Source organism: Rhincodon typus, chromosome 16 (genome assembly GCF_021869965.1).
Source record: "Rhincodon typus isolate 14 chromosome 16, sRhiTyp1.1, whole genome shotgun sequence".
NCBI lineage: Eukaryota > Metazoa > Chordata > Chondrichthyes > Orectolobiformes > Rhincodontidae > Rhincodon > Rhincodon typus.
In genome coordinates, this window is record NC_063347.1 from 4,134,483 (window position 1) to 4,160,521 (window position 26,039).

Below are 26,039 nucleotides of genomic sequence, written 5' to 3' on the forward strand. Positions count from 1 at the left end.
CAATGTTCTATGAATGCTTGGACAGGACAGGATTTGAAGATCAAATGTATGAAAATATAAGCTCAGCACTAACTTCCAGTGAGTGAATAAATAAAAGTCTATTGTATGGGCTTTAAGTGCATACTTTGCCATAAACCTCCATCTGAGGGGTGAAGGACAAATTCATAATCAGTTCCTCATTCTCCTACCAACGTGAGAAAAAAAGTTAAATCTGTGCAGAGCATAAACTGGTTGGTTAGAATGTCCTGACACGTGCCGAGAGACACTATTCCATGAGCCTTCACAGAATCACCCATGTACAAGGTCAGTTAGAAACAGCAAATCAATATTTTTTCCAAACACTTTTATTTATAAAGACAGGATTTTAAGTCAGCAGGTCCTGGAGGAGAACAAACACTGCTTAATGAGGTTTAGTCGCTGTCAACTGGTGGGAATGCATAGAAATTCCACTTTTTTCCAAAACTGGAACTATGAGTTGAAAGAGAAATCCAGAAATGGTTTTACACTGTTCAGCAAGAGAGCCTTTCAAAATATCATTATCACAACAGGGTACAGGAACATTGGTTTTGATACAGGTGCTGAGAATTATGTACAAAACTAATGACTTAAAAAGGAGGTTTGGAGACAGGCACCAGCAAATTTACTAACGGGCCCCAGCACTTTCAAATGTGCTCAGAATACCAGCCATTCGCAACCCTCCCCAGGAGAGAGAACTGTAACGTCACCTTGCATTCTCCCATGTGGCCATTCCTCCTGCATGAACTTGGACTATTTGACCAAAGAGAGACTGAGCATTGTAAGTTGTCCTGATATGTCCAAACGCAATACAACAAGATGCGGTGAAGAATAATCAGGAGCAGGTAACGCGCCACACACACACACACACACACACACACACACACACGGGCCCAACGAGGATTGAAATTAAAAATTCACAGAAACTCCAATTACTTTCTCAACTAATGGGAAAGGGAACAAAGCAGCAGAAAAAAATCCTAAGAAGCTACATATCAAATGTTATTTTATTTAAACTCAAGTTTCAAATCAAAAGAACTCATGCGTGCACCTTAAGGTTCAACCATTCCCGTTTAAAAAGCTAATCAATTCTACATCCAGCACCCAACTGCTGTTATACCAAATACTAGCAATACAAAGAGGAGATTTGCACCTCCCACTACTCCTAACCTTAGAAATGCCAATAAATTTGCTGGTGCATCCACTATCAAATCCTGCACAGTGACATTTAGTGATATCAGTGTTAATGGAGATGATCACGCCTTTTCTAAATAGAAAGGAATCAACTCTTGTTGTAGCCGTACTGGCCACATCTTAACAAAAGAGGCAACAGACAGCAACTAGGAAAGACGTAAATTAACAGCACCCTAATATGATACTGAACATTTGTAGGTGGATAGTTTAATACACAGACCTCCTGACATACCACATCCAGGACAAAGCTGCGATGTTCAGTTCAGTCTTCTCCCCTTCTTTCCAGGAGGCCAACTCTGTTCGGGTATCAGCCCATGGTTACAAGCCCTCTATATCAGAGCTGAGCTTCAATACTGCTACTTTGATCTCAAGTTGCATCAGAGCAGGATCTGAGCCTGATCTCTGTGACATCTACACACTTTCCCAGTCAATGGCTGTGGATAACAGTTGAGGAGTGTTGCCTGATGTTCTTATCAGGACTGTCCACTACACTATTCCAGTTACGAGGCCAGCAACTGATCAAAGAGCAAACCAGAGACCACCTGATCTGGATACCTGATAACACATGTACCTTCCACTGAGGCAATGAGAATTTTCAATTCAAAAAGAATGTCAATTCAATCTGGATCTTTTAGTTCCAATTTTCAATCAGTTAAAGAATACACACAGGTTCACACACACACACAAACACACACACAGACACACTCCACATGCATACACACCTTTCCCATGGTGGAAATTTGTGCTCTTAACCATAATTTAAACAAAACCAATTCCAAAAAATGCTTTTTTTAGCTCTTGATATCAAAAGCAATGAAAAGCAGAATTAACCCTAAACCACTCAGAGCAGTTAATTTGCAAAATAAAACAAGTTACCCTGGGTGAGAAAGGGTTCAGAAATGTTCTTCCCTGCTGTGATAATTCAGAAATCTCTCACCTGGACACTCTGTCAAACACTCAAAAAAAGGATAGAAGAGTCAGCACACTTAGAAGAGCAGGGCTCCCATGCTTCCCACTTCACTCTGCTCTTTCACGAAGATCTCAAAGTACTGGTAAATGATGGTCACTGCCAATAAGATACCAGTCCCAGAGCCTATGGCTCCCAGAAAGTCAGCAAGTACAGACAGTGCACCAATGCACAGGCCTCCAAAAGCTGCAGCAGTGGGAATATACCTGCAAAATAAAAAGTTGAGGATGCTCAAATACAAATTGCAGAATTTTATATTCACGATATTGCATTGCCAAACAAAACCGGTGATTCCACTTAAAATAGGCAGAGTTTAAGACATAGCCCAAGTTCTAAATTGAGCCTAGACTGATGGCGCAGGTTAGGGAGCCTTAATCCAGTGACCACTATAACCACAATATTCCCTCAACCTTGTCAGCGCTAATTAGTAATCGCAAACCACAAGTGGGTTGATCAGAAGACGGAAATTTTTTCACACTCCCTTTCAGGAGTTCTATTGTTTCTAACTCTCACCTTGTCATACTTATTCCTCAGAACAACCAAACATCTTTGTAAGGACATAATTGAAATTGTGTAGGTACACGATCATACCATGACCAGTGCTGTGCCACAAGGATCAGTGCTGAGCCCACTGCTTTTTGTCATTTATATAAATGATTTGTGTGAACATAGGGAGGTATGGTTAGTAAGTTTGCAAATTACACTAAAATTGGAGGTGTAGTGGACAGCGAAGAAGGTTACCTCAGAGTACAACATGACCTTGATCAGATGGGCCAATGGGCTGAGGATTTGAGGATGGGGTTTAATTTAGATAAATAGGAGGTGCTGCATTTTGTAAAGGCAAATCAGGGCAGGACCTACACACTTAATGGTAAGGTCCTGGGGAGTGTTGCTGAACAAAGAAGCCTTGGAGTGCAGGTTCATAGTTCCTTGAAAGTGGAGTCCCAAGTAGACAGGATAATGAAGGCATGCTTGCCTTTATTGGTCAGTGCATTGACAATAAGCGTTGAAAGGTCAAGTTGAGGCTGTAAAGGACATTGGTTAGTCTCCTGTTGAAATGTTGCGTTCAATTCTGGTCTCCCTGCTGTAGGAAGGAGGTTATAAAACTTGACAGGGTTCGGAAAAGATTTACAAGGATGTTGCCAGGGTTGGAGGGTTTGAGCTACAGGGAGAGGCTGAATAGGCTGGGGCTATTTTCCCTGGAGCGGAGGCCGAGGGGTGACTTCAGAGAGCGGTTCATAAAATCATGAGGGGCATGGATAGGGTGAATAGCCAAGGTCTTTTCCCCAGGATGGGGAGTCCAAAACTAGAGGGCATAGGTTTTGGGCGAGAGGGGAAAGATTTAAAAGGGACCTAAGGGGCAAATATTTCAGAGAGAATGGTTTGTATGTGGAATCAGCTGCCACAGGAAGTGGTGGAGGCTGGTACAATTACAACATTTACAAGGCATCTGGATGGGCATATGAATAGGTAGGGGTTTATAGGGATATGGGCCAAATGCTGGCAAGTGGGACTTGCTTAATTTAGAATATCTGGTCTGCACGAGTTGGAACAAACAAACAAACAAACAAACAAAGTCTGTTTCTGTGCTGTACAGCGCTATGACTATTTTGAGTCCAAATGTACTTGACAGGAATGACAGTGCAAGGAAATGGAAACACTGAACACAATAATAAAACAGAATCCCCAGTGTGGTAACAGGCCATTCGGCCCAACAAGTCCACACCAATCCTCCGAACAGCATCCCATCCAAATCCTTCCCCCTACTCTATCCCTGTAACCTTGTATTTCCCATGGCTAAAACACCTAACATCCCTGAACACTATGGGTTATTTAGCATGGCCTATCCACCTAAATTCACCATGAGCAGCAGGTGGCTGCGTCTAGTTTGTTCTGGCACTGACGAAAACAAAGTGAAACTTCATGCTTCCCTTCCTGTTGTTCTCCTAATGCACCTATATTTCTGGTTACAACGCAAAGGAAGAGTGTTCCAATGGAAAGTTTTTGTACATTAATGTTGAAAATCAACTGCAGACAGACACTGTCACTTCACGGAATAGAGAGCCCTGACTTTGATTAGCTGTGCAGAAATATGCTGATGTTTGTCCACCTATCTAAAAATTGTGCCTGTTCTCTGCTGTATGCGTGGCATTCACTCCCTAAACCAGAGTGTTCTAGAATTTACCACTACGACTAAAGGGACTGCAGCAACTTGAGCCGATGGAGGGCAACTAAGGGTGGACAAAAGCACCATATAAAAACATTTATATCTTTCACTACATCTTCCTACAACCTTCTAAAGACACTTCCACTAACATGAGTTTTCCTTAAACAATTGGTTAGACTTCAAAAATAGGTGGGAAGGGCCAACACTATACAAGGCACAAGTCACACCAAAGCTAGAATACTGTAGCAGTTTTGGTCCCCTCATCTAAGACAAGATATACTGGTAATGGAGGCAGTCCTGAGAAAGTTCTCAAGGTTAATCTGGGTATGGAGGGGCTGTGTTATGAGAAGTTAAGTAGGTTGGACCTGCACTCATTGCAGTTTAGAAGAATGATAGGTAACCTATTAAAACATACAAGATTCCTAGAAGACTTGACAGGATAGATGTGGAATGGGGCCCAGAGGGCATAATCTCAGTCTAGGAGTCTGCTCAGTATTTCAGATGTGAAAACATCAACTGCAGAATAGTACAGCACAGGAGGCAGCTATTTCATACATTTGAACCATTAGAAGTACACTTCCACTTGTTTTTTTAAACTCCTAACAGGATGAGGGCATCGCTGGCTAAGCAGCATTTACTACAGCACCAGGCCCTGCTTTTTCTCTTCCCCCAAAACCTTCTACCCTTCAGTTATTTATCGCATTCCTCTTCAAAGGTATCCAACTTCCAGTTGGATACTATGTCGGGGGTAACAACCCACTGCATTAAACAGCTTTTCCTTCCTTTGATTCTTTTTGCCAGTCACCATAAATCTGCACTCTATGGTTACTCATCCTCCAGTCATTTTGAAATCAGTTCATTATACACTCCATTTATGCTTCATGACTATAAACACCTCAATCATGTTTTTCCTTAATCTTCTCAGATGTTAAGAACAGCCACCAGTCTCCTGTTCTGTAATTCCTCATCCTAGGAATCACTTAGGAAGCCCTCTCTAAAGCTTCCACATCCTTCCTAAAGGAAAGTGCCCAGAATTGCACATTGCTCCAGCTCAGATGGGTTCAATACACAGCTTTAAAACTCAGCTGCACGGGTTTAATATAACCTTTGTTTTTGTACTTTGGGCTTTATAAATAGAATCACAGCAGCCTACTTGTTTCATTAACTGCAGTATTAACTTGTCCTGCTAAATTCAAAGATTTCTGCAAACACCTCAAGAATGAACTGTCCCTCAATGTTCTCACCAAAATGCATTGCCTCACATGCAAGACCACTAAACATACGAGCATAAGTGGGCCATTGACCCATTGAGTCTGCTCTCCCATTCAACAAGGTCTAGCTGATCTGATTATCTGCAAATCCACTTTCTAGCCTCCAACTTTAAATATTCAGCTCATCTTTTCTTCTTACTAAGATGCATAGCCTCACATTTTGACATTGCATTCCAACTGTCAAGTCTTTGTCCATTCGCTCAACTTGTCTATTTCCCTCTGCTGACTCATGCAGACCACTTGCCTTCTCACCTATTTCAAGGTAAGACAATAAACTAGTTATAATTCCTTCAGTTCCTCTATCCAAGTCATTAGTACATACTGTAAATAATCATGGCCCCAGCATTCATCCCCTTGGCTCTCACTAACTGCGGGTTGCTAGCCTGAAAACATCTCTTTTATGCCAATTCTGTCTATTAGTTAGAGAATCCTCTATCCAAAGGAGGATAATCATTACCTCCAACACCATGGGCTTTTATCTTATTACATAGCTCTTTTAAAAGAAATCGCTATGGGATTCAGGCGTGGCTGGAGGGGTCAGCATTTATTGCCTGTCTCCAGTTGTCCTGGTGGTGGTGGTGGTGGTTCTGAGCGGCTTTCTTAAACCACTGCAGTCCACAGAGTGTAGGTTCACCCCAATACAGTTAAGGAGAGGTCCAGGCTTTTGATCCAATGACACTGAACAAACAACACTATATTACCAAGTCAGAATGAATGGCATGGAGATGAACTTGTGTGTGGTACCTTATTGAATATCTTTTGAAAATCCAAATACATAAACATCTTTGGTTTAAGGTTTTAGCAAAAAGATTTGTAGCTCGGGTGGAGAGGGAGGTTGACAACTTTGGTTTCCTACGTCTATTGTGACGTTCTCAAAAGAATTCTAATAAATTTGTCAAGCAATATTCCCCTTAAATCCATATTGACTACTTGATTGCATTATGTATTTCTAAATGCTTTGCAGTTACATCCTTCATTAACAAACAATTTCCTAAAGATAGCTGCTAAGCCAACCAACCTATAGTTTCCTGCATTTTGGATCCCTCCATTCTGTATTAGGGTGTCACAATGCTTTTTTCTCCCCCACCCCCAATCCTCTGGGACTTTTCTAGAAGCCAAGGATTCTTGGAAGATTACTACCAGCACATCAATCGACTTTGCTGCTACTTTTAATGTCCTAGAAAGCAACCCATCAGGTCCAGGGGTACCTTTCTTTCTCTCCATCCAAAGTGTCAACTCAAATGGCAAAAATGGTAAAAGGCTTCAAGTGTTTCATCAGCCTGACTGCATCAAATGGCATGACAGGCTCAACAGCTGAGCTAGTCCTGACCTCAATACTTCAAATGGCATCACACTACTGGATAGCGTACGATAGAAAATACATTGCTGCCTAAGTATTTACGAACCAGCACACATCTGATCAGATCAGAGGCAACAATCAAACTGTCCGATACTGATATGAAAACAATTATTCTTTTAATAGAAAGATCCAACTATGTAATATGACCCACCTGTTAAGTTCATGGACCATTGAGGTGTCTCTGTGTCCTCGCATCACCATCTGCTGTTCTTTCAGCTGTTTGGCTACCTGTAAATCAAATGAGAAAGAACATTCATGTTTAATACTGCTACCAGAGAATGTTCAAGATTTTATCAATACAAGTCCTTTACTGTTTCAGGAACAGTCTCTGATCTTGGACCAAAAGCAGCAATCCAATTATTCCAGCAAACTCAAAATAAAACACAAACAGCAGCTGGATGGAAACTCAACACCAAACACTGGACCAATATAAACACTGACCAACAAGGCAATCATTGCAGCACAAGCTGAAGATAAAACATCATGACAGACCAGCTGACGAGTTTTAGTCACTATTCTGAATCAACTCAACGATATCTTTAAAGGCCAACCAGATCACCTGCTTTCCCAAGAGATTTACTGCACTGGTTTATGCCAGCTTCACCCAACCACAGAAAAACTGGTGGGAAAAACAAACTTCGTTATTATTCACTCTCCCACTTGCTTGACAGGGGAATGAACCTGGAACTTCTAGGGAAGGGTCACCAGACTTGAAACATTAACTGATTTTTCTTCAGATGCTGCCAGACCTGCTTAGTATTTCCAGCAATTTGTTTTTGTTCTTGATTTATAGCATCCAAGGTTCCTTCTGTTTTTAAAGGGAGTGAGCCTGCTTGTTGCAAATATTTCTAAAGCTATCACCAGACTACATTGTACCCTGGAGCCCAGGTCTAAGTAACATCAACTAAGAACCTCACCATTTGGATCCTTCAGGGTAAGGATGCTCAAAATGGGTGTCAAGTGATTTTTAAAAAAAAAAGAAATCCGGCAAAACCAACTGATCAGATCACAATATTGGGGATCAGCAGGGTTTTGATTCAAATTACAGGGATCAGTTCAGACAAACTTCCACTTCTCAACCCGTGCACAAGTTCCACATCTCAGGGGGAGTGGGAGGGCAAGCAAGAGACAACAGGAAAATGCACACACAGTGTTGCCATTTCAGAATCTCTGTGCACTCAACTCCTTGCTCAGTACCAGTTCCAGATGTCTCTACATTCTTGTAATTCATATTTTTAATAAGCTGCTATTCTTCTCTTGCAATCAAATGTCAGTGAGCTATTCAACTGCGAGGGGCACTGCTTAGATTGAGGAGTTACTCCTCTAGGGGGCCCTAGCAGTGGGACTGTGTCATTACATGAGTAACAGAGGCAGATTCAACAGTTATCCAACTTTTTATTTGGAAAGCAACTATCCAAAGAGAAATAAAAATGTTCCAGGAGACAAGTCTGAATGGAAATAGCAGAGCTGCTCACAGACAGCCAAAGACAAAAGGCTAAATGGCCTCCACTTGCATTGCAACTTTCCATGATTCTGTGAAGACGGAACTTAATATTAGCACAAAGTACTGAAGGGTTAGGTCCAGCAAATGTCTAGTAGCCTCCACTCTGTCTCAATGTTATAATAGTTACCTGCTCCACTGAGTCAGAACTTTACGAGGTAACTTGTGATTTTTGAGGGTGACTGCCTTTAGTGCTAAATTAGCAGTTTAACAATGAGATCCAAAACACACTAAAGAACCAGACTGAAATCAAATCCAGGTCTGCAGAGAACTGAGCAAGGTAACAATAGTTCAAAATTTTAACATCAGGAGGGAGCTAATGGCAAGATTCCCACAGAGAGAAAAATAAATCTTCACTGTGTGGACACTTACATCTTTGGCAGAAGAACCAGACACCTCGATCCAGGTCTTGGAGAAGAACGCACAAGAGCCCAACATGAAGACAATATAAATCACCGCATGAACAGGGTCATCCAACACCGAACCGAATGATTCTGGAGGGGAGAGGTAATAGCACAGACCTCCAACCGGATACGCACGGGCTGGACCACCACCTGTGTTATCCTTCAAAAGCAAAGAGAGGAAACAAAATGGGGTGAAAGGGCAATCCTAGTTTGCTGTCAAAACCCAAATTTCAGCTAAAACATGGCCGTACTTCTTCACTTTCTCCCCATCTGTTGAAGATTCTGATGCTTAATGCAGGTTTATGTGGCTGTCAGGTCTATCACCAAATGCCCGGCCTTTGAAAGAGTTTCCATTGATGGGATAGTGTCATACTGATCTCAGCTTTCTAACTTCCAGCACAGGGTTGTACTCTGCAACATAAGCTATGGTACCATCTCCAAAGAGGATCGAGGGCACCAGCAGTACTTGAATTCTAGAGACCAGTTAGCTGTACATAAGGATCCCTGCTACACCGGATGAGGCATCTACCAATAAACCAGAAAGCAGCCACTGTGTCTCAATCTCAGCAACACCCCTCCCTACCCTATTGACCAAGTAATCTGTTAATTCCTATTAAAAAAAGGAAAAAATAGAGAATTCAAATTTTATGAAAGCTGAATGTCAGATACATGGAGTTATTTGAATTTTCAAACCTGTTGCTGTATTGAAATTTTTGAAGCACTAGAGCAGACTCTAGTCTCATACCTCTAGTCTCCATAAATCCTACAAAACATTGGTTCCACTACACAAGTCTGCTTCTCTACTGCTTTTTGAACTGCAGCATGTGGACAAGTTCAGTCTAGGAAAATATCAACACATACTTATATGGTGTTTTTCACAAAGTCCCACAGGAACATTATTAAAATCAAAATCTAACACTGGTCCTCAAAAGCTACGACTAGGGAGGAAGGTGAAGACAGAATTCCAGAAATTGAGTTGCAGGGAACTTGAGATGGCCGTCGATGTTGGAGAGATTAAAACTTGGGATCCACACGAGGCCAGAATCAGAGCAGCACAGGTACAATTAGAAGGTAATGGGTTGGGAGAGGTCTGGCCTACATGTGACTCCAAACCCACTGCACTGTGTTGATTTTTAACTGCTCTCTGGGCAATTAGGGATAGGCAATAAATGCTGACTAACCAGTGACACCCCTCATTCCGTGAATGAATGATTAAGAAATACAGGCGCCCCATCTCAAATTCAGCAATCTAGGTGATACAAATGGCACTCATGTATGGTCTTTGAGATCACATGAAGACACAAGCAAGACCATATCAACTTGATTAATTTTGGTTTGTTCGCTACTTGAGGTTTTTGGTTTAAAGACATGTCCTTCACACCTCTATCAAAAAAAAAAATTTACTTACAGACCATGTCCCCAACAGATTGACTAGAAAGTTGCCACTGAATCTTGTAGACAACATCTGAGAGATGACGTAGAGGTTGGAAACTAGAGCAGACTGGAGGATGATAGGAATATTTGATGTGTAGAAAAGCTTGATGGGATAGGTGTTGTATTGTCCACGGTAACGGGCAGACTTGATTGGCAGATCCACCCTGAAGCCCTGCAATGTGCAAACAAAGATGCTTTAAATTCAATTATTATTGAAGTGATTAAAATTTAAAAATTAAGACCAGTAGAACTTAAAGCTGGAGCAAACAATTTTCTTTACTTATACTAGAGGTAACTGGAATAAACCAAAAATCTATTGCCCACACTAAATTCAACAAAGCTGGCATTTAAAAAAAAAAATCTAGCAGAGTATTACAGAACAGAAAAAAAAAGGCCATTCTACCCACCGTCCCTATGCAAACAGTGTTATCACAGGTGACTCCTCTCACTGGCTTAGTCTTTAGACCAGAACGTTAAGACATTTCAAGTGCATACCCAAGTATTGTTTAAATGAAATGAAGGTTTCTGCCACCACCTCTCTTTCAGGTCAAGAGTTACTGGGCTCCACACCCTCTCCAAACCCATCCGCTTAGTCAAAATATTTCTCCCGAATTTCCCTCTAATCTTTCTAAAGCAACTTTAAAACCTACATCCCTCATTACTGACTTTTCTGCTAACAAAAGTAGGTCCTTCTCCTCCATTCTAGGTGCTCTAGTTTTATACACAATTATACATGTCCTCAGCCCCTGCTCCAAAGTAAGTCAAACCTAGTCTTCAAATCTCGACTCATCACCGTAATGCTCCATTCCGGGCAGCATTCCCTTGATCTGCTCTCTGTACTCATTATTGCAATCACATTCTTCAAGCCATGAGGTGGCCAGAACTACGCAGCTCATGACCAGGGAAAAAGCCAAAAAGAGGAGCAACACTGCTTCAAAATCCAATCAGCTCACAAATGTTCTTCAGTAATCAGAAGCTGCCATTCACATTCACCCAGTCTGTTTTAAAAGTCCAGCTTGTCAATGCCCTCTCCCCAGGTAGGGTAAAAATATATTCTTAAGTACTACATTACCTTGATCATGAATAGACAAAAGCAAATACAACTGCAACAAGAAAACAAAAGCAAAATATGATAGAAGCTATAAATTAAAGAAATGTTGGAAAGATTCCAGCTGGGTCACATCTGTGGAGAGTGTTAGCGTTTCAGTTCTAATGGAAGGCTCACTGACCTGAACTTAACTTTATTTGTCTCTCTACAAACGTGGCCACAGTACATCCCTATAGTCAGTAATGAGTTGATCAAGTGCTAATCTTCTTGACAGCCCTATTTTCACCACTCACCTGGAAGTATATCACTACTGCAAAAACAAAGATGGTGGCAATGAGGTTCATCAGATTTGGCAGGTTCTGACGGTAAAAGGCTTCACGAAGAGCACGGACTTTGTCCTGCCGTGTGGCCAGCAGATGAAACAAGGCAATGATTGATCCCTCAAACTCTGTCCCTGTTGAAAAAAAGATCCACAATTGAAAGAGGATAAGTGCTAGATTGTGTGTAGAGTGTATAGCTCCATATAGAGTTCAGATGTAATAAAAATTATGTGATGTCCGAGTGAGGGTGCGAGTGAGAATGCTCTTTGCTGATAAGTTAAGGCAAAATTGCATTTTAAAAATTTGATTTATGCTCAATAATAGCGACATGCATACCCCCTGCCATTACTTTGATAATGTGGAACTCTTGATCAATGTGAAAGCCTGGTCCCTTAGGTGCTGATTCATAAAACATTTGCTGTATAAAAGTAAAGAGATCATTCTGATTACCTCTTCCAGTGTTCACTGTGGTTGGGCTGAAAGCTTTCCACACGATGGTCTCACAGATGTTTGTAGCGATGAAGAGAGAGATACCAGATCCAAGACCATATCCTTTCTGCAGCAGTTCATCCAGCAGCAACACAATCAGCCCAGCAACAAACAACTGAGAAAAAAAAAAGTTAAAAACCCTTTAACAAGGCCCAATGAAACTCCACAAGGAGAAAGCTAAACAGCTTGCCTGAACAGCTCAAAACTTGAATCATCACTATTGCCAAAAATTAAACATTTCAAAATTACGCACTTCAGCAGCAAATGAGCAATTTCATGGCCTCTTACAGCACACAGCAGCAACACTGGCTGCTTAAACAACATTCAAAACAGAAAAAGGATAGCAATATAATTAAGTGACTAAATATCACTTCTCAGTACTCATACTAGACTCAATTTGTTTTCCCCAGCTATATCTAATTTCCATTTGAAAGGATCAAAAATGCTTCCACCACCTCTCATGGGAATCTATTTCATTGTCATGACCATTATTTCAGTGAAATTTTGTAATTGGAAACTGTTGAGTTCAGTTCAACTAAGCACCCACATTTTCAAACCTCAAGATCAAGTTCAGGAAAAAATCTGTCCAAGGCTGATTTCAAAAGATAACATATTTTACCAGAACAATTGCCAGAGGGCATGACAACTACCCACAGCATTACCTGGATAATGATCAGTAGACAGATGCCTGCTCCCATTTCTGATGGATCTCCATACATCCCGGTCATGACATACACAATGGCTTGTCCAATAGTGATGATCATACCAAAAACTGCAGGGTGCAAGTATTTACAGTTAAGTTGTGTATAAGAAAGTTTGACAACGTGCAAATATACAGATGAACATGAAGCAGCAGGCTAGTCACCCCATTGAGTCTGCTTCACCATTCAACAAAATAATGGCAGATCAGATTGTGACCTCAAACCCACATTCTAGACTAACCCCGCAACCATTCACTCTTGCTCAGCTTCCATCACCTTTTCAGGAAAAGAGCTGCAAAGACTTAAGAGCCTCTTGAATGGGCAACATCTTATTTTTGAAACAGTAATTGTCAGATCCAGTATGGGTGGCATCAGTGGTTAGCACCAGAGGCCCAGGTTAACACATCCATAACACCTCCGAATGTTGTAAAAAAATGCCCCAAGATGCTTCACAGGAGCAGAATCAGAAAAACAGAAGGTTTCAGAACAAAAGGATCAGCTAGGTTAGATCCTTTTAATCAGTGCTGATTGGAGGGAATGCTGGACTACTCCTGAATTTAAACATTCAAACAAAAACTGGTCATTATAATATTATTAAATTTGAGGATTTGACAGGCACAAATTGGCCACTATGTTTCCTGCATTACGGCAGAGACGACACTTAAACTGCTTCCAGCACCGTAAAGTTGGGACCTCTGGGAGGTTCTGAGAAATGTCATTGCAATGCAAGTTTTTTTTCCAAAAAAGTGCTGCCTCCCATGAAAGCAGAGACCTCTGCTTGAAGGGCAGGGGAAGTTTTACAGACATTGGCCAGCCTTCTTTCCACATCCACCGTCATTTTAAAATATATTTATTCACTGAATGTAAACGTTGCTGGCTAGGCCAGCTTTTAATGCCCATTCCTAATTGCTCCAAGAGTAGTTAAGGGTTAAGCACCATGGGCCTGGACACACATGTAGGCAAGACGAGGTAAGGAGAGCATATCCCATCCCTAAAAGATTGTGAATCTGATGGGCTTTTCTGACAATCAACAATGGTTTCACTGTCATGATTAGACTCTTAATTTGACCTGAAGTCCCCAGAACATTCCCCAATGTCTGGATTAATAGTCTCAAGATAGTACCACTAGACCATCTTCGCCCTCATGTTGTGTTTCACACAAGGCACAAATATACTGTGATAGTTATCTACACAATAGTGACTATGTCAGTAGATGCGAAATAAAGTTATTTTTGTTTACAAACTAATTTACTACACTTGTGGTTGTCTTCATCCTGTGGTTATGCAATTCCTAATTCATTATCCAGGATCGTTAGGATTTGTGCAATAGTGTGCAACTATAGGTCTGTAATTTTGTATAGTACTGAGACTTTAACTGAAGATTGCAGTATTGGTGACTATTGGTATGGCATTGGGACCATAACAATTCAGGATATTAAAACAGAAGCATCTCCAACTGATACAGATTAACATTCATCCGGAAGCTGATTTTGCACAAGGTACTAGCTACTAGACCAGGGACAAAAGCACAAACACTTTTTTAAAATTCATGCATGGGTTTTGGCCATCACGGCCAGCATCTATTGTCCATTAGGTGGTGGTCAGCTCTTTTCTTGAAGCATCACAGTCCATCTAGTGTAGACAGACTTTGAAGTTAGGTCAGAAGTTCCAGGGTTCGATACACTCTGAAGAAAGCGGTCCTTTGAGCGTCCTCTACTACTAGGAAGGACAAGGGAATAAGTGTATGGGATAAACCAGTGGTGGGTCGAGGTTCACATAGTACACAACTACTGGCACGGACCGGTTAAGGTGAATGTCCTACTTATAGCTTGTAGTATTACAGAAAAAGCAAACAAACTAGTTGCTGCATGTCAAACTGGATCGTGGTACTCACGTTTCTGTGCTCCATTGAAAAGAGCTCTGTCTTTGGGAGTGTCACCAACTTCAATAATCTTTGCACCTGCCAGAAGCTGCATGATGAGACCAGATGTGACAATCGGCGAAATACCAAGTTCCATCAGTGTACCTAAATTTAAATTTTTTTTTTTTTTAAATATCACTAACAATCACATTTCATTACTGCATTTACTACTTTCAAACTGCGCCATGTATTTTGGTTTTAATGTTACAGTGATGGTAATCATTTGGATTTTCAAACAGATACTGTTGACATTAAAATAAGGGCTCAAAATCTTTATGCCGTGTAATCTGGGATAAAGATCATAAAATACAATTAGAAAAACAACTCTTCCAAAACAAGATGGCTTCTTCAGAACAGCAGTTTGAGAAGTGGAAGAAAGCTTGTTGCATTGTTGGTCACTAAGAAACAATTAAATCGCATAAGTGAAAAAGTGCACAAAATGTTTATCAAATGTATTATGTAAATTAGCTTGTCTGTTTGAAAAAAGGATACAAAAGAACAAATTAACAAGAGAGAGACTGCATGGACAGATACAAATGTAAAAGAAAAATTGAGTGTTAGGAAAGAGTCATACATAAGGCACACAGAACAGTGAATGGTGAGAGATTAGAAAAGTTAAAAATTAATCTGGAAAGACAAAAGGGCACTTTGAAATAAAATTCATCAAGAGTCATTAAGCAAAAAGTGAGAAATATTTTACAAGAAAAAAAAAGGATTGTGAAGAGGGTAGCACCTTTAAGAGATAGACAGGATAATACCACAGATAACGAGGGGAGCTGGCAGAGAAGCTAATATTGTTTTGTTTCAGTATGAGGAAAATATAGTCAGTAGGCACTGAATGATGATCACCAAAATAAGTGCATTTAAAACAGAAAAGGAGTATTACTGAAAGTGCAAACATACAAGTTAGGAGTGGTGACTCATTCCCTTGAACTTGCTCCAATAATCAATGGGATCATGGCTGATTTGATTTCTCCACAATTTCTCTTAACCTGAATAACTTTTCACCCCCGTGCTTATCAAGAATCTACTTCTGCCTTAATATCAAAAAATGTTGCTTCTGCTTTTCAGGGTCTTAACCATCTGAGAGAAAAAAAAACTCATCTGTCTTAAATGGGTGATGCTTTTTGTGAGCAGTGATACCTTAAAACTCTGGATAAAATTCCAGATTCAGATAGAGGACATTCAAAGCTTTTGATAGAATCCGGTGAAGAAACAGCAGACCAATTAGGACAGATGCAATAATTTGTTAGAAACACAAATCAATGCCAGAGGACTGATAGACTGCTCATGTAGTTCTTATATTTGAGGACAAACCATACCCAGGGAAGGAAAGCCAGGAAAATTAATGGAAATCCTCTAAACCATAGAAAGGATCATTTTGAAATGAAAAGCATGAATTTCAAAAGGGAAAATCTTGCTTGACTATCTCCATTGACCTAATAGTGGGGTCTTCAAAATTTCTGATACAGGGTGAATGTTGCCTCTGTAGGAAATAGCATGACTAGAGACCAAAACAAGCTCACCAGCGAGAGATCCAATGGGGAATTCAGCGAATCTTTACAGCAGGAAGAACGCGCATTTACTACCACAGGGAGCAGTTGAAGCGAATAGTACAGATGCAGTTAAGCAGAAAACAGGAGACAGAAGAGATGTGGATGCAGCAATTTAGGAGTAGACTTGAGTGGAGCATAAGGAAAGGCATAGATAGTTAGGACTATGGTACGCTTCTCTACTGTGTATGCTCCATAGCTATGGACCTGACCTCCAAGTGACAAGTTTAAGTCAATGTGGAAGTGGTGTTGGACTGGGGTGGACGTGGTCAAAAATCACACGACACCAGGTTATAGTCCAACAGGTTTATTTGAAGACTCTGTGTGGACTATAATCTGGTGTCATGTGATTTTTGACCAAGTTTAAGCAAATTTGTTCAGGAGACAATCCTCCTGCTTCAGGTGATTTAGTTAGATATTCAATGCTCTAGAACCTCAAGCAAGCATCCAAGCAGGAATAATCCAATTTATAGCACCAGAACATGATTAAGGAAGAGCTCTGTATTAGCATTAGTACTGGACTTCAAAACGGTCACTCAGAGCAAATTAAAACTGTATACCAGACGTTTATGTGCAGGTGAGAGAAACCGACAGGACTAATAGCCCTCAGTGAACAATACAAGAGCTACAGAGACCGGCGTGGCCATATTAGCTAATTCCCTTCTTTTCTTTCCCTTTCCAGGAAGAAAGGAGAGAATATCGTTGAGTTCCAATTCAGTGATGTGGCCCACAACCGTAAGGAGCAAAGATCCATGGACACAGCACCTCATCTACCAACAGACACAGAGGTGGTAATTCCCAAATGTCTTGAGCCACACAAGTGCCACCCCTCTACCCTAACTGTCGACGTTAAGATTAATCTTAAATAAACTTCCATTACCTCTGTTTGAAGCCAAAATAACTCTCATCCAGTAGAAAGGATCTGCGGAGTCTGAGGACATGATACCAAATAAAGGAATCTGAAGAGATTAAAAACAAATATCTAACATGTAATTGCAGATTTCCTAATTCTAATCACACTCAAAGCAAATAGTAGGGAACCAACCAAATGTACTGGTGACATTCAGCTTCACAGCACCTCTGATCAGGAGAGGTAGTCAGCTAATTTCTTCTCTTCAGATTCCACTTAGCATTTTTATTTAATAATTATCATACAGCTTTAGAAATGTACTGTAAATTAAGCAAACCACCCCAAAATGAAAACTTTGTTTCCAGCCAAAATGCTTGGTGGTGTTAAAAGTGAACAAGTAACAGGAACTGACCTGGCAGCAGACTAAGAAGATGAAGAGTGTAATCGCTGTCCATAGTACTTTTTCTCTAAACTGAATCTAAAAAAGCAAAAATTAGAACATTTAAATATTGGGTTAAATCCACAAAATTCTAAAAGTAACAAGAGGAGCGTATTCAGCCCTTCATGCCCTTTTACCATTGAATTATACCACAGCTGATTTGCATGCACCTCTACTCCATCACCCAACTTTAATATCTTTTAACATGCCTGGTTATCAGAAACATAGAACAGGAGATTATTTGGCCCTTCAAGCCTGCTATGCAATTCAATATGGTCATGACTAATCACCCAAATCATCATCATGTTCCTGCTTTTTTCCCCCTAAACCCTTTGATCTCTTTACACCAAAGAACTATAATCAATCACTTTCAAAATATTAAATGTTTGGCTCAACCACTTTGTGGCAGAGAATTCCGTAGGCCCACCACTCATTTCTGTGCTAAATGGCCTATCCGTCCCCTACCTGCATCCTTAAACAGCGATCCTAATCTAATTTCAGAAACTGTTCCTGAAATTGTTCATTGGGCCAGCATCTTTTTCAATTTAAAAGCTCTTCACACTTTTACAAATATTTGTATTGAACAAACGGTCTTGCAGCTTCCCTCACCAGCAAACAAGATCTGCCCTTATTGTTTCAATCAGGTCATTTATAATTGGCAAGTTTACACACCATCCAAGCTTGGAGGACGCAAGCAAACAGCAATATATACAGCTATCGCCAATACAGAGTGGTACATGCAAGGTAAACCCAGAATTCTATTTCAAGGCAAGTCAGGCCAGGAAATACAAGCTAAATTTAAACACTGAAAAAAGTAAACTTAAGGGAGAGATCAGGGAAAAGTGTTTAAATGTCAAACTTTGAAACAATCTACCTTGTTAGTGAATGAAGTCATTAGGAGAATTAGAAACAAGCTACATCAGAATCTCCAGGCTATGATCAAACCTAATTTAGTATCCAATCTAAAATTTTCAGTGTCAAATAATCAACATCTCACAAATTAGGCCAAATATGGGGTTACCTCTAATCACTTTGTTTTTCTAGTGTGCAAGACACATTACAACACACTTTTCAACCAGTGTTCATTTGTGCTTTTCAAGATAAGTAACAGAAAATTTATATTCTTCATCAAACTTAAAAAAAAAGTTCCCCCTCAAATTGGTGGCGACTGTAGATATATTATCTGGGTACAGCAAAACAGCCATGTTACTGGACTGAAAATCTGGGAACACAAGTACACATCCCATAATTGCAATTCAGTGATTTTCTTTCTACTCATTCATGGGATATGGGTATCACTGGCTTGGTTAACATTTGTTGCCCACCACCAAGACAAGATGAGCCACTTTCTTGATCCGCTGCAGTCACTGGAGTGTAGGAGACATGCACAGCACTGTTATAAAGGGAGTTCCAGGACTGTCACCAAACAAAAATGAAAAACTTAGTGCCCTTTCCAGGACGGGTCCATAAGTTACTCCAGACCCTCAATGTCCCAGTAAACTATTCAGTTGTACTCAAGGCAGCAGTTCTAAGGGATAGGCAATGAATGCTGGCCTCGCACAAATAGAAAATCTGTTTTGAACAAGACATGGCATCTAGGAGGAATAAAAGGCAACTAAGTGGATATTTTGGGGACAGTGTTAGCTTCATCAACTATGCATGACATGGACCAAGTGCAGGTAAATGGGATTAGTGTAGTTTGGTTTTTATTGGTCAACATAGTAGCAGGCCCTTCATCCCCATCATGTCTAATGCTGATGACAATGGTTCTATTGACTGAAAATGTTAAAACCAAAAAAGGTAGGATTACCATAACTTGAATTTCAAATACAAATTTGTAAATAGTTCAGGTAAGTGTACTCACAAAGCACAATGTATAAGGCACTGAAAAAATAACACATGGAAGAGCCAGACTTTCACACCTGCACTGTCTTAATCCCTTGTTTATATCTCTAGACAGGAAGTATGTGCTCCCAGTGGCATGAGCTAGGACAAACAAACTTGAACCTGCCAATGAGAGCTTTAGTTTGAGACTAAATTCATTTAGCGAACAAGAAACTAGGAATTGAGTTGAGGAAGAGACAGATTGTGTGACTTTACATGTTAGGTGCTTTCAAGCATTCTCACATCAGCCACTTGTGATAGAATTCGACTTATCTGCCTTCAATATTGCTGGATTAAGGATCAACATCCATCATAGCGTAATACAGCTCGGAAACCAACCCTTTGGTCCAACTTGTCCATACATATAGACTAAGTCTCGCAAACCAAACTAGTCCTGCATTTGGCCCATATCCCTCAACATTTCCTATTCATATACCTATCCAAAAGTATTTTAAACAGTTGCAACTGAATCTGAATCTACCACTTCCTTTGGCAGTTCATTCCAGATATGAACCACTGTGAAAAAGTTGCCCCTCAGGTCCCTTTCCCTCTCACCATAAAATTATGCCCTCTAGCTTTGAGCTCCCCTACCCAAGGGAAAAAGACCTTTGCTATTTACCTCATCTACCCCTCAGGACTTCATAAACCTTGACAAAAAGTCACTCCTTCAACCTCTTGCACTCCAGTGAACAAAGTCCCAGCCTATCTAGCCTTTCCATTGGACTAAACCCTCCAATCCCAGTAACATCTTTGTAAATTCCTTCTGCACCCTCTCCAATTTACTATATCGTTCCTCTAGCAGGGTGACGAGAACTGTACACATTTCTTCAGCCTCACCACTGTCCTGTACAACCGCAACATGATGTTTCAACTCCTGTACTCAATGATCTAAGCAATGAAGGCAAGTGCTAAACGCCTTCATCACCCTGTCTACCCATGACGCCACTTTAAGGAATTAAGTACCTGAACCCCTAGGTCTGTTTGTGAACACTCCCTGAGCCCTACCATTGGCTGTGCAAGTCCTGCCCTTGTTTAAAGTGGCAGATGCAGATTGAGCCCACTGAAAAGACATTTGGAAAGGCATATGAATAGGAAAGGTTTAGAGGGATATGGGCCAAATGTAGGCAGGTGGGTCTAGTTTAGTTTGGGTAACTTGCTCAGCATGGATGAGTTGGATCAAAACTCATGTTTCTGTGCTGTATGACTATAACCATTTTAAAACCCAAAAGACAAAATAGCAATATCAACTTACTGTCCTTTGCTAATAGAAGTAACTGAGAAAACATAGCAAAGTAATGGGGAGATCGCATCACCTTGTCTCAGGTGGTAATATCATTGCAATGACTCAATTTCAGGTTTGAGCTCCAGAAACTGAGCATCTCATCCAAGTAATACTGCAATGCAGCACCAGGAACAGAGTGTAGCATCAGTGTTGCTGTTACCTTTGACAAGTTAAAGCACAATCATTTCAGGTGGTCAAAAATGAGCTCAGCTGACTGAACAAAGTCAGATTAACATTCTCATCCTTTTCCCATTTGTGAGATTAATTAAAGCCAGAATAACCGAGATAACAACGAATGCACTTCAAATTCTTTCACTGGCTGCGAAGAAATTTGGGATGAGGCGAGTTGATCCACATATTCACAGAAGACAAATTATCCATCTTTCTACAACACCACTTTTATGAATGAAAAAACTGCAGATGAAGAAAATGATTGACGAATTTACCTTTCTTTCTGGCTTTTGGATTTCTGGTAACACCGCACAGAATGGTTTGATAACTTCAAGGAATTTTACTGGAAAGCAAACCAAGGATAATTGTTTATAAAGTTACAAAAAAAAACAAACAAAATCAAAACCAAACATGCAACACTAAATAATTGCTAGGCCTGGCCAGGTCGTTGCAGTAAGAAACTTTTCATTACCAACCAACTTTTGGAGACTGTTTTTTTAAAACCCAAGTAACTTTGCCCAAAGAAATTGGCTCCTTGCTGGGGTATAATTTCCAAGACAATTCTTCTCTAACACATGTATCTGTTGAATATTCTTCAGGAAGCACATGTCTACTCAACAACAGCAGAAACATATTAAAGCCTGATGTCTGCATTCAATTGACAGCCATGGGATTTCATCCAAGACAGACCAAATACCGAAAGAAATAAGAAATCAACTATTCTCCAACTAGGGATCAAGGGAAATTGCAGCTCTTCTACTGATATCCTGTTCAACAGTAGCTAATTTGCCAACATAGCAGAAAGGGGATTAAATCCATATTTGTTATGACTCAAATACTCACTGTTCCATAAAGAAATACTATCGTAATGTCCAGTTTCAGAGATTTCAGGGGAGAATAATGGGAGAAACCTATCAACTCAATTTAATCCAATAGAACCTTGAAAAAAAGCTTCTCAGCTCCACAACCACCAATCTGTCACTTGATGCTGAAATCAACAGCTGCAACTTTTGAGATGTCGGTTTTATGTCCCAAGCTGAGTAAGAGTGTGGAACTAGAGCAACCTGACTGGGAATAACAAATTACAAGTCCATGAAACCCGCAACTTCAGTAGTAAGACATGGATTGCACATGCCAGATAGGGGAAAAGGCTGTACAGTTTCCACCTTTGCTGTCTCAAACATATCCTAGACAGGGTATGGTCACCAAGTCAATGATCCTGAAGCATACCAATTCCATCTTTGTCCACTCATTGCTAAGCCAACAACCACACTCATTTAGTGGATGATGACACCACACACAAACACCCCCTGAATGATGAAATGGCCACTGGATCATGACCTCCTGTGCATCCATACCTCCACTTTTAAGGACACCTCATAGCGGGATACAAAGATTGCAATCACAGCCAGTTAGGAGATAGTCACTGAGGGCCCTGATATCTGGAGGATCACTATTTGGTTGTGCACTGGGAGACAAATCAGAAAAGCTCAGCTAGGAAAAGAAGCCAGCTAACCATGCTCGTTCTCAGCCTGTATTCCTTTGTAGCAAATGGGCAGAGACTACCAGGCTAGAGCTCCTGAGCTGCACGAGGCCATGCTTAACAAGGTTGATCACCACAGCATAGACAATCACCTTATAAAACAGAAGGGTGCAAACGGAGTTGATGTATGTTTTTTAGAAAGGCAAAGACCTGATGAATGAGATTTTTTAAAATAATAAGAAGATTAGATTATATACAAGCAGGGCAAGTATTTAAACTAAATAGGTTAAAAATGAAACTGGGGCCACATGTATTGATTACGTGAAAGCTTAGATTGGATATTAGTTGTTTCTTTAAACATTAATACGTCTCCCAAGCAGTCTGATATGGCTTCAAGTAACAAATAGACTTGCTTCTGGCTGAGGTGGAGATCACAACCCAAGAGATATTCATTTCCCATCATACAAATCAAAGCCAAAGCAAATTCTGGCATTAGATTCAATGGCCTAAGTGGCCTGGAAAAAGATTTCACAGTGTGGGCGCAGAAGTGCAAGGTATACAGAGTAGGTTGGATGGACCTTGAAGTCACTTGCTGGCCATTATCTACGTTTGCAGGTATATAATGTGTTAGAGTACCTTCACAATTGCAGTCATACAAAGTGACATACATCATAAAGGCAACTGAGGTTAACAAACACTTAACCATTTATATACTCCAACAGCACACAATCCGAATTTAATTATCTGCACTCGTGGAGATGCTTCTAGTGATGGACAAACAAAAAAAAAAGACAGCCACAACTAGCTGGTGCAGTTAAAAACATCAGTTTCATATATAAACTCAAAATCACATAGATGGGGTGAAAGATCCATGAACATCTTCAATCCAGAATATAGAAATATCCATACATGGCCTTCTCAGTAAACTAACCAAACACGACTGCAGTTGGCTAACCAACACGTCTGAGGCAGGAACAAGATTACAAAAATACTCTGGAAATTTTAAGTTTTATTGGATAGGCACATAACCTTTTGATGCCCCTATACAGGGAGGTGCATGACCATACAGACCAGGTAGTTGCCTGAAAATGTTGCTACCAGATAAAGTACAACTGATTTTTGGTTCGATACAATTGAACCAAGAGCCTAATATTTTAGGGACTGCGATCGCATTACACCATTTTAAAATCAGAGCAAGGTTGCTGGTTCCTTGGCAAATATTTATCCCTCAATGTCACACAAGGGTGAGAGAACAGGAAGGGAAACCAACACAGGTGATTTTTGGGGCTACGACTTAATGTGGAACCAGACCATATTCATCTGCACCCCAATGCTGTATCTGCCCCAGCAAAAGATACCACAGTTACTATTCCGAGAAAATCACAGGAGCTCTCCCTGGTGCTCTAAGTGGAACGTTGGACAGCAAGCAACAGCTCCAAAATCATTGATAGTGGCAGCTTGCTGTGCACAGTGTTAATCCTTCAGAAGTATCTTGCCAGACATTTATCTTTTGAGTTATCCAGCAGTCAGAAAAAAGGTACCCTGGAAATCTTTCATTTAACACATCCAGAAGGTCAATCCTAGGCTGCAGACTACCCATCACAAGGAGGAGTGCTGCACGGGGTCATTGTACACATAGCAAACTTAACATATTCATCCTCTGAAAGCCAAGTTACAACATTAACAGCAATTTGGCACCAAGAAGTCCAAATCAAAAAAGATTAATGCATTGAGAAAAAACCCAGAAAACGAAATCAAATCAGTTGTCAAGAACTTGTTGCAGTAGACCATCAGTCAGGGTGGGGAAGTTTGAGGGAGTTAACTGGAGAACGGATTGAAGGACAATAAACTGGATAAAGTTGAAGGATGATGATGATGATGATGATGATGATGATGATGATGATGATGATGCATCTGACAGCGAAATATTGGGCGACGTGGCATTTAAACTAACCCCCACCACAGGCCCTAGCATCGCTTCCCCGAGGTCCTTGGGACAAGCTGCCCGACTGGGGCCGCGGGGTGGGGAGGAAGTAACTGACCGCTTGCAAGGGCGGTTGTTTTTCTAAATTAAACCCTATTAAAGTATTTACCTCCGTCCGGGTAGAGGCCTTCACTCCCTACTTCGAAGTTTGGGTTAAATCAGGGCAGTCTCCCAATTCACATCAAACCAGGCAGCAACAACAACAAGACTCCTCTGGTCCAGGCCCTGGGGATAGGGGCGCCGAACCCCGGGTTTTAAAAACAAAAATCACGCGAGGCCCAGGCTTGGCCGAGGCCTCGGGGATATATTTATTCACCCACACCCCCGTTCTCCTCCTCCCGCGGGGTACTCACTGCCCATGTTGGCGGCGGTCCTTCTGTTTTCCTCGCGGTCCGACTAGATTACGGGCCACTCTGGCCACTCACTTTCTCACTTCCACTCAGAGGAAAGTCCACTCGACGCCCGAAAGACACGTCAGCTCCCGGCAACGGTGGCGGGGACCATCCCTCAGCCTATCAGAGTGCGCCTCTGCGTACCACCTGACCCTAGCGCGTTATTGACTGGGCTATCAACCACTTGCGTGCTATGTACCCGCCCGACGAACCCAGCAGTCGTCCAATCACCGCTCGACAGTGCCGTAGCTGTTCTCCAATCACATGCCGTTCGTTTGTCCCGCGTGTCGTCCAATCGTGACCAGCTCTCGGATGCCACCTGGCCCGCCCACGTACGGGCAAAGCTCTTAGCCAATCCTGGTCCCCGTTTCCGAACCACGTGATTTTACACGTCCGCCGTCTGTTAGCCAATCGCACACCATAACGGTGTCGGCAGGCTTTATCCAATCACAGCCCTCTTTTGCCCTCCATGTGACCTTCGCGACGGGCGTGTCGGTGTCGCGGGCGCTGCGGATCTTGCCCTGTCCCCACACCGGAGCGACGGAAAACCCGAATGGGTTGGAGGCTATCTGACGGAAAACCCCGAATGGGTTGGAGGCTATCTGACGGAAAACCCCGAATGGGTTGGAGGCTATCTGACGGAAAAACCCGAATGGGTTGGAGGCTAACTGACGGAAAAACCCGAATGAGTTGAAGATGATCTGACGGAAAAACCCGAATGGGTTGAAGGCCGCCTGATCCCACAGTATCTTGAGGATAGGTGGTGTAGTGGTAATGTCCCTACCTCTCAACCAGGAGCCCTGGTTCAAGTCCCACCTGCTCTCGGGATGTGTAATAACATTTGTGATTAGGAAAAATACGTTAATAAAAGAAAAATCAGTAAGATGCACTGCATTAACTCATAATGCTTTTCCAACAGCACCTTCCAAACCCATGACCATTTCCATCTGGAAGGAACAAAAACAAAGTTGCTGGAAAAGCTCAGCAGGTTTTCCAGCAACTTTGTTTTTGTTCCTGATTTACAGCATCTGCAGATCTTTTGGTTTCCATCTAGAAGGATAAGGGTTGCAGATGCATGGGAACACCACCCCCTGCAAGGACTCCTCCAAGCCACTCACTCACCATGATTTGGAAATATATCGCCATTCCTTCACTGTCATTGGGTCAACATCCTAGGACTCCCTCCCCCAGGGCATTGCGGGTGTCACT

At 41.3% G+C, this 26,039-nt stretch overlaps 1 protein-coding gene across 1 annotated transcript; it reads right to left on the reverse strand.

Annotated features, from left to right (window-relative positions):
- Positions 1 to 457: 457 nt before the first annotated feature.
- LOC109921354 (protein transport protein Sec61 subunit alpha-like 1) lies at positions 458 to 24,973 on the reverse strand. Its single transcript, XM_020521381.2, has 12 exons — positions 24,792 to 24,973; positions 21,247 to 21,314; positions 17,608 to 17,673; positions 17,226 to 17,304; positions 14,766 to 14,897; positions 12,833 to 12,942; positions 12,132 to 12,285; positions 11,655 to 11,815; positions 10,288 to 10,485; positions 8,848 to 9,039; positions 7,126 to 7,202; positions 458 to 2,382 (listed from the first exon to the last, which is right to left on the reverse strand). The coding sequence occupies exons 1-12, from the start codon at positions 24,796 to 24,798 to the stop codon at positions 2,196 to 2,198; spliced, it is 1,431 nt and encodes a 476-aa protein (XP_020376970.1). The 5' UTR covers positions 24,799 to 24,973; the 3' UTR covers positions 458 to 2,195.
- Positions 24,974 to 26,039: the final 1,066 nt, after the last annotated feature.

Excerpts from the sequence above, each read along its gene's own strand:
- LOC109921354 (XM_020521381.2), bottom strand. Across the intron at positions 17,305-17,607 it reads TCTTCTTAGTCTGCTGCCAG|ATTCCTTTATTTGGTATCAT; the intron begins GTCAGTTCCTGT and ends TAATCTCTTCAG. Across the intron at positions 2,383-7,125 it reads ATGGTCCATGAACTTAACAG|GTATATTCCCACTGCTGCAG; the intron begins GTGGGTCATATT and ends TTTATTTTGCAG.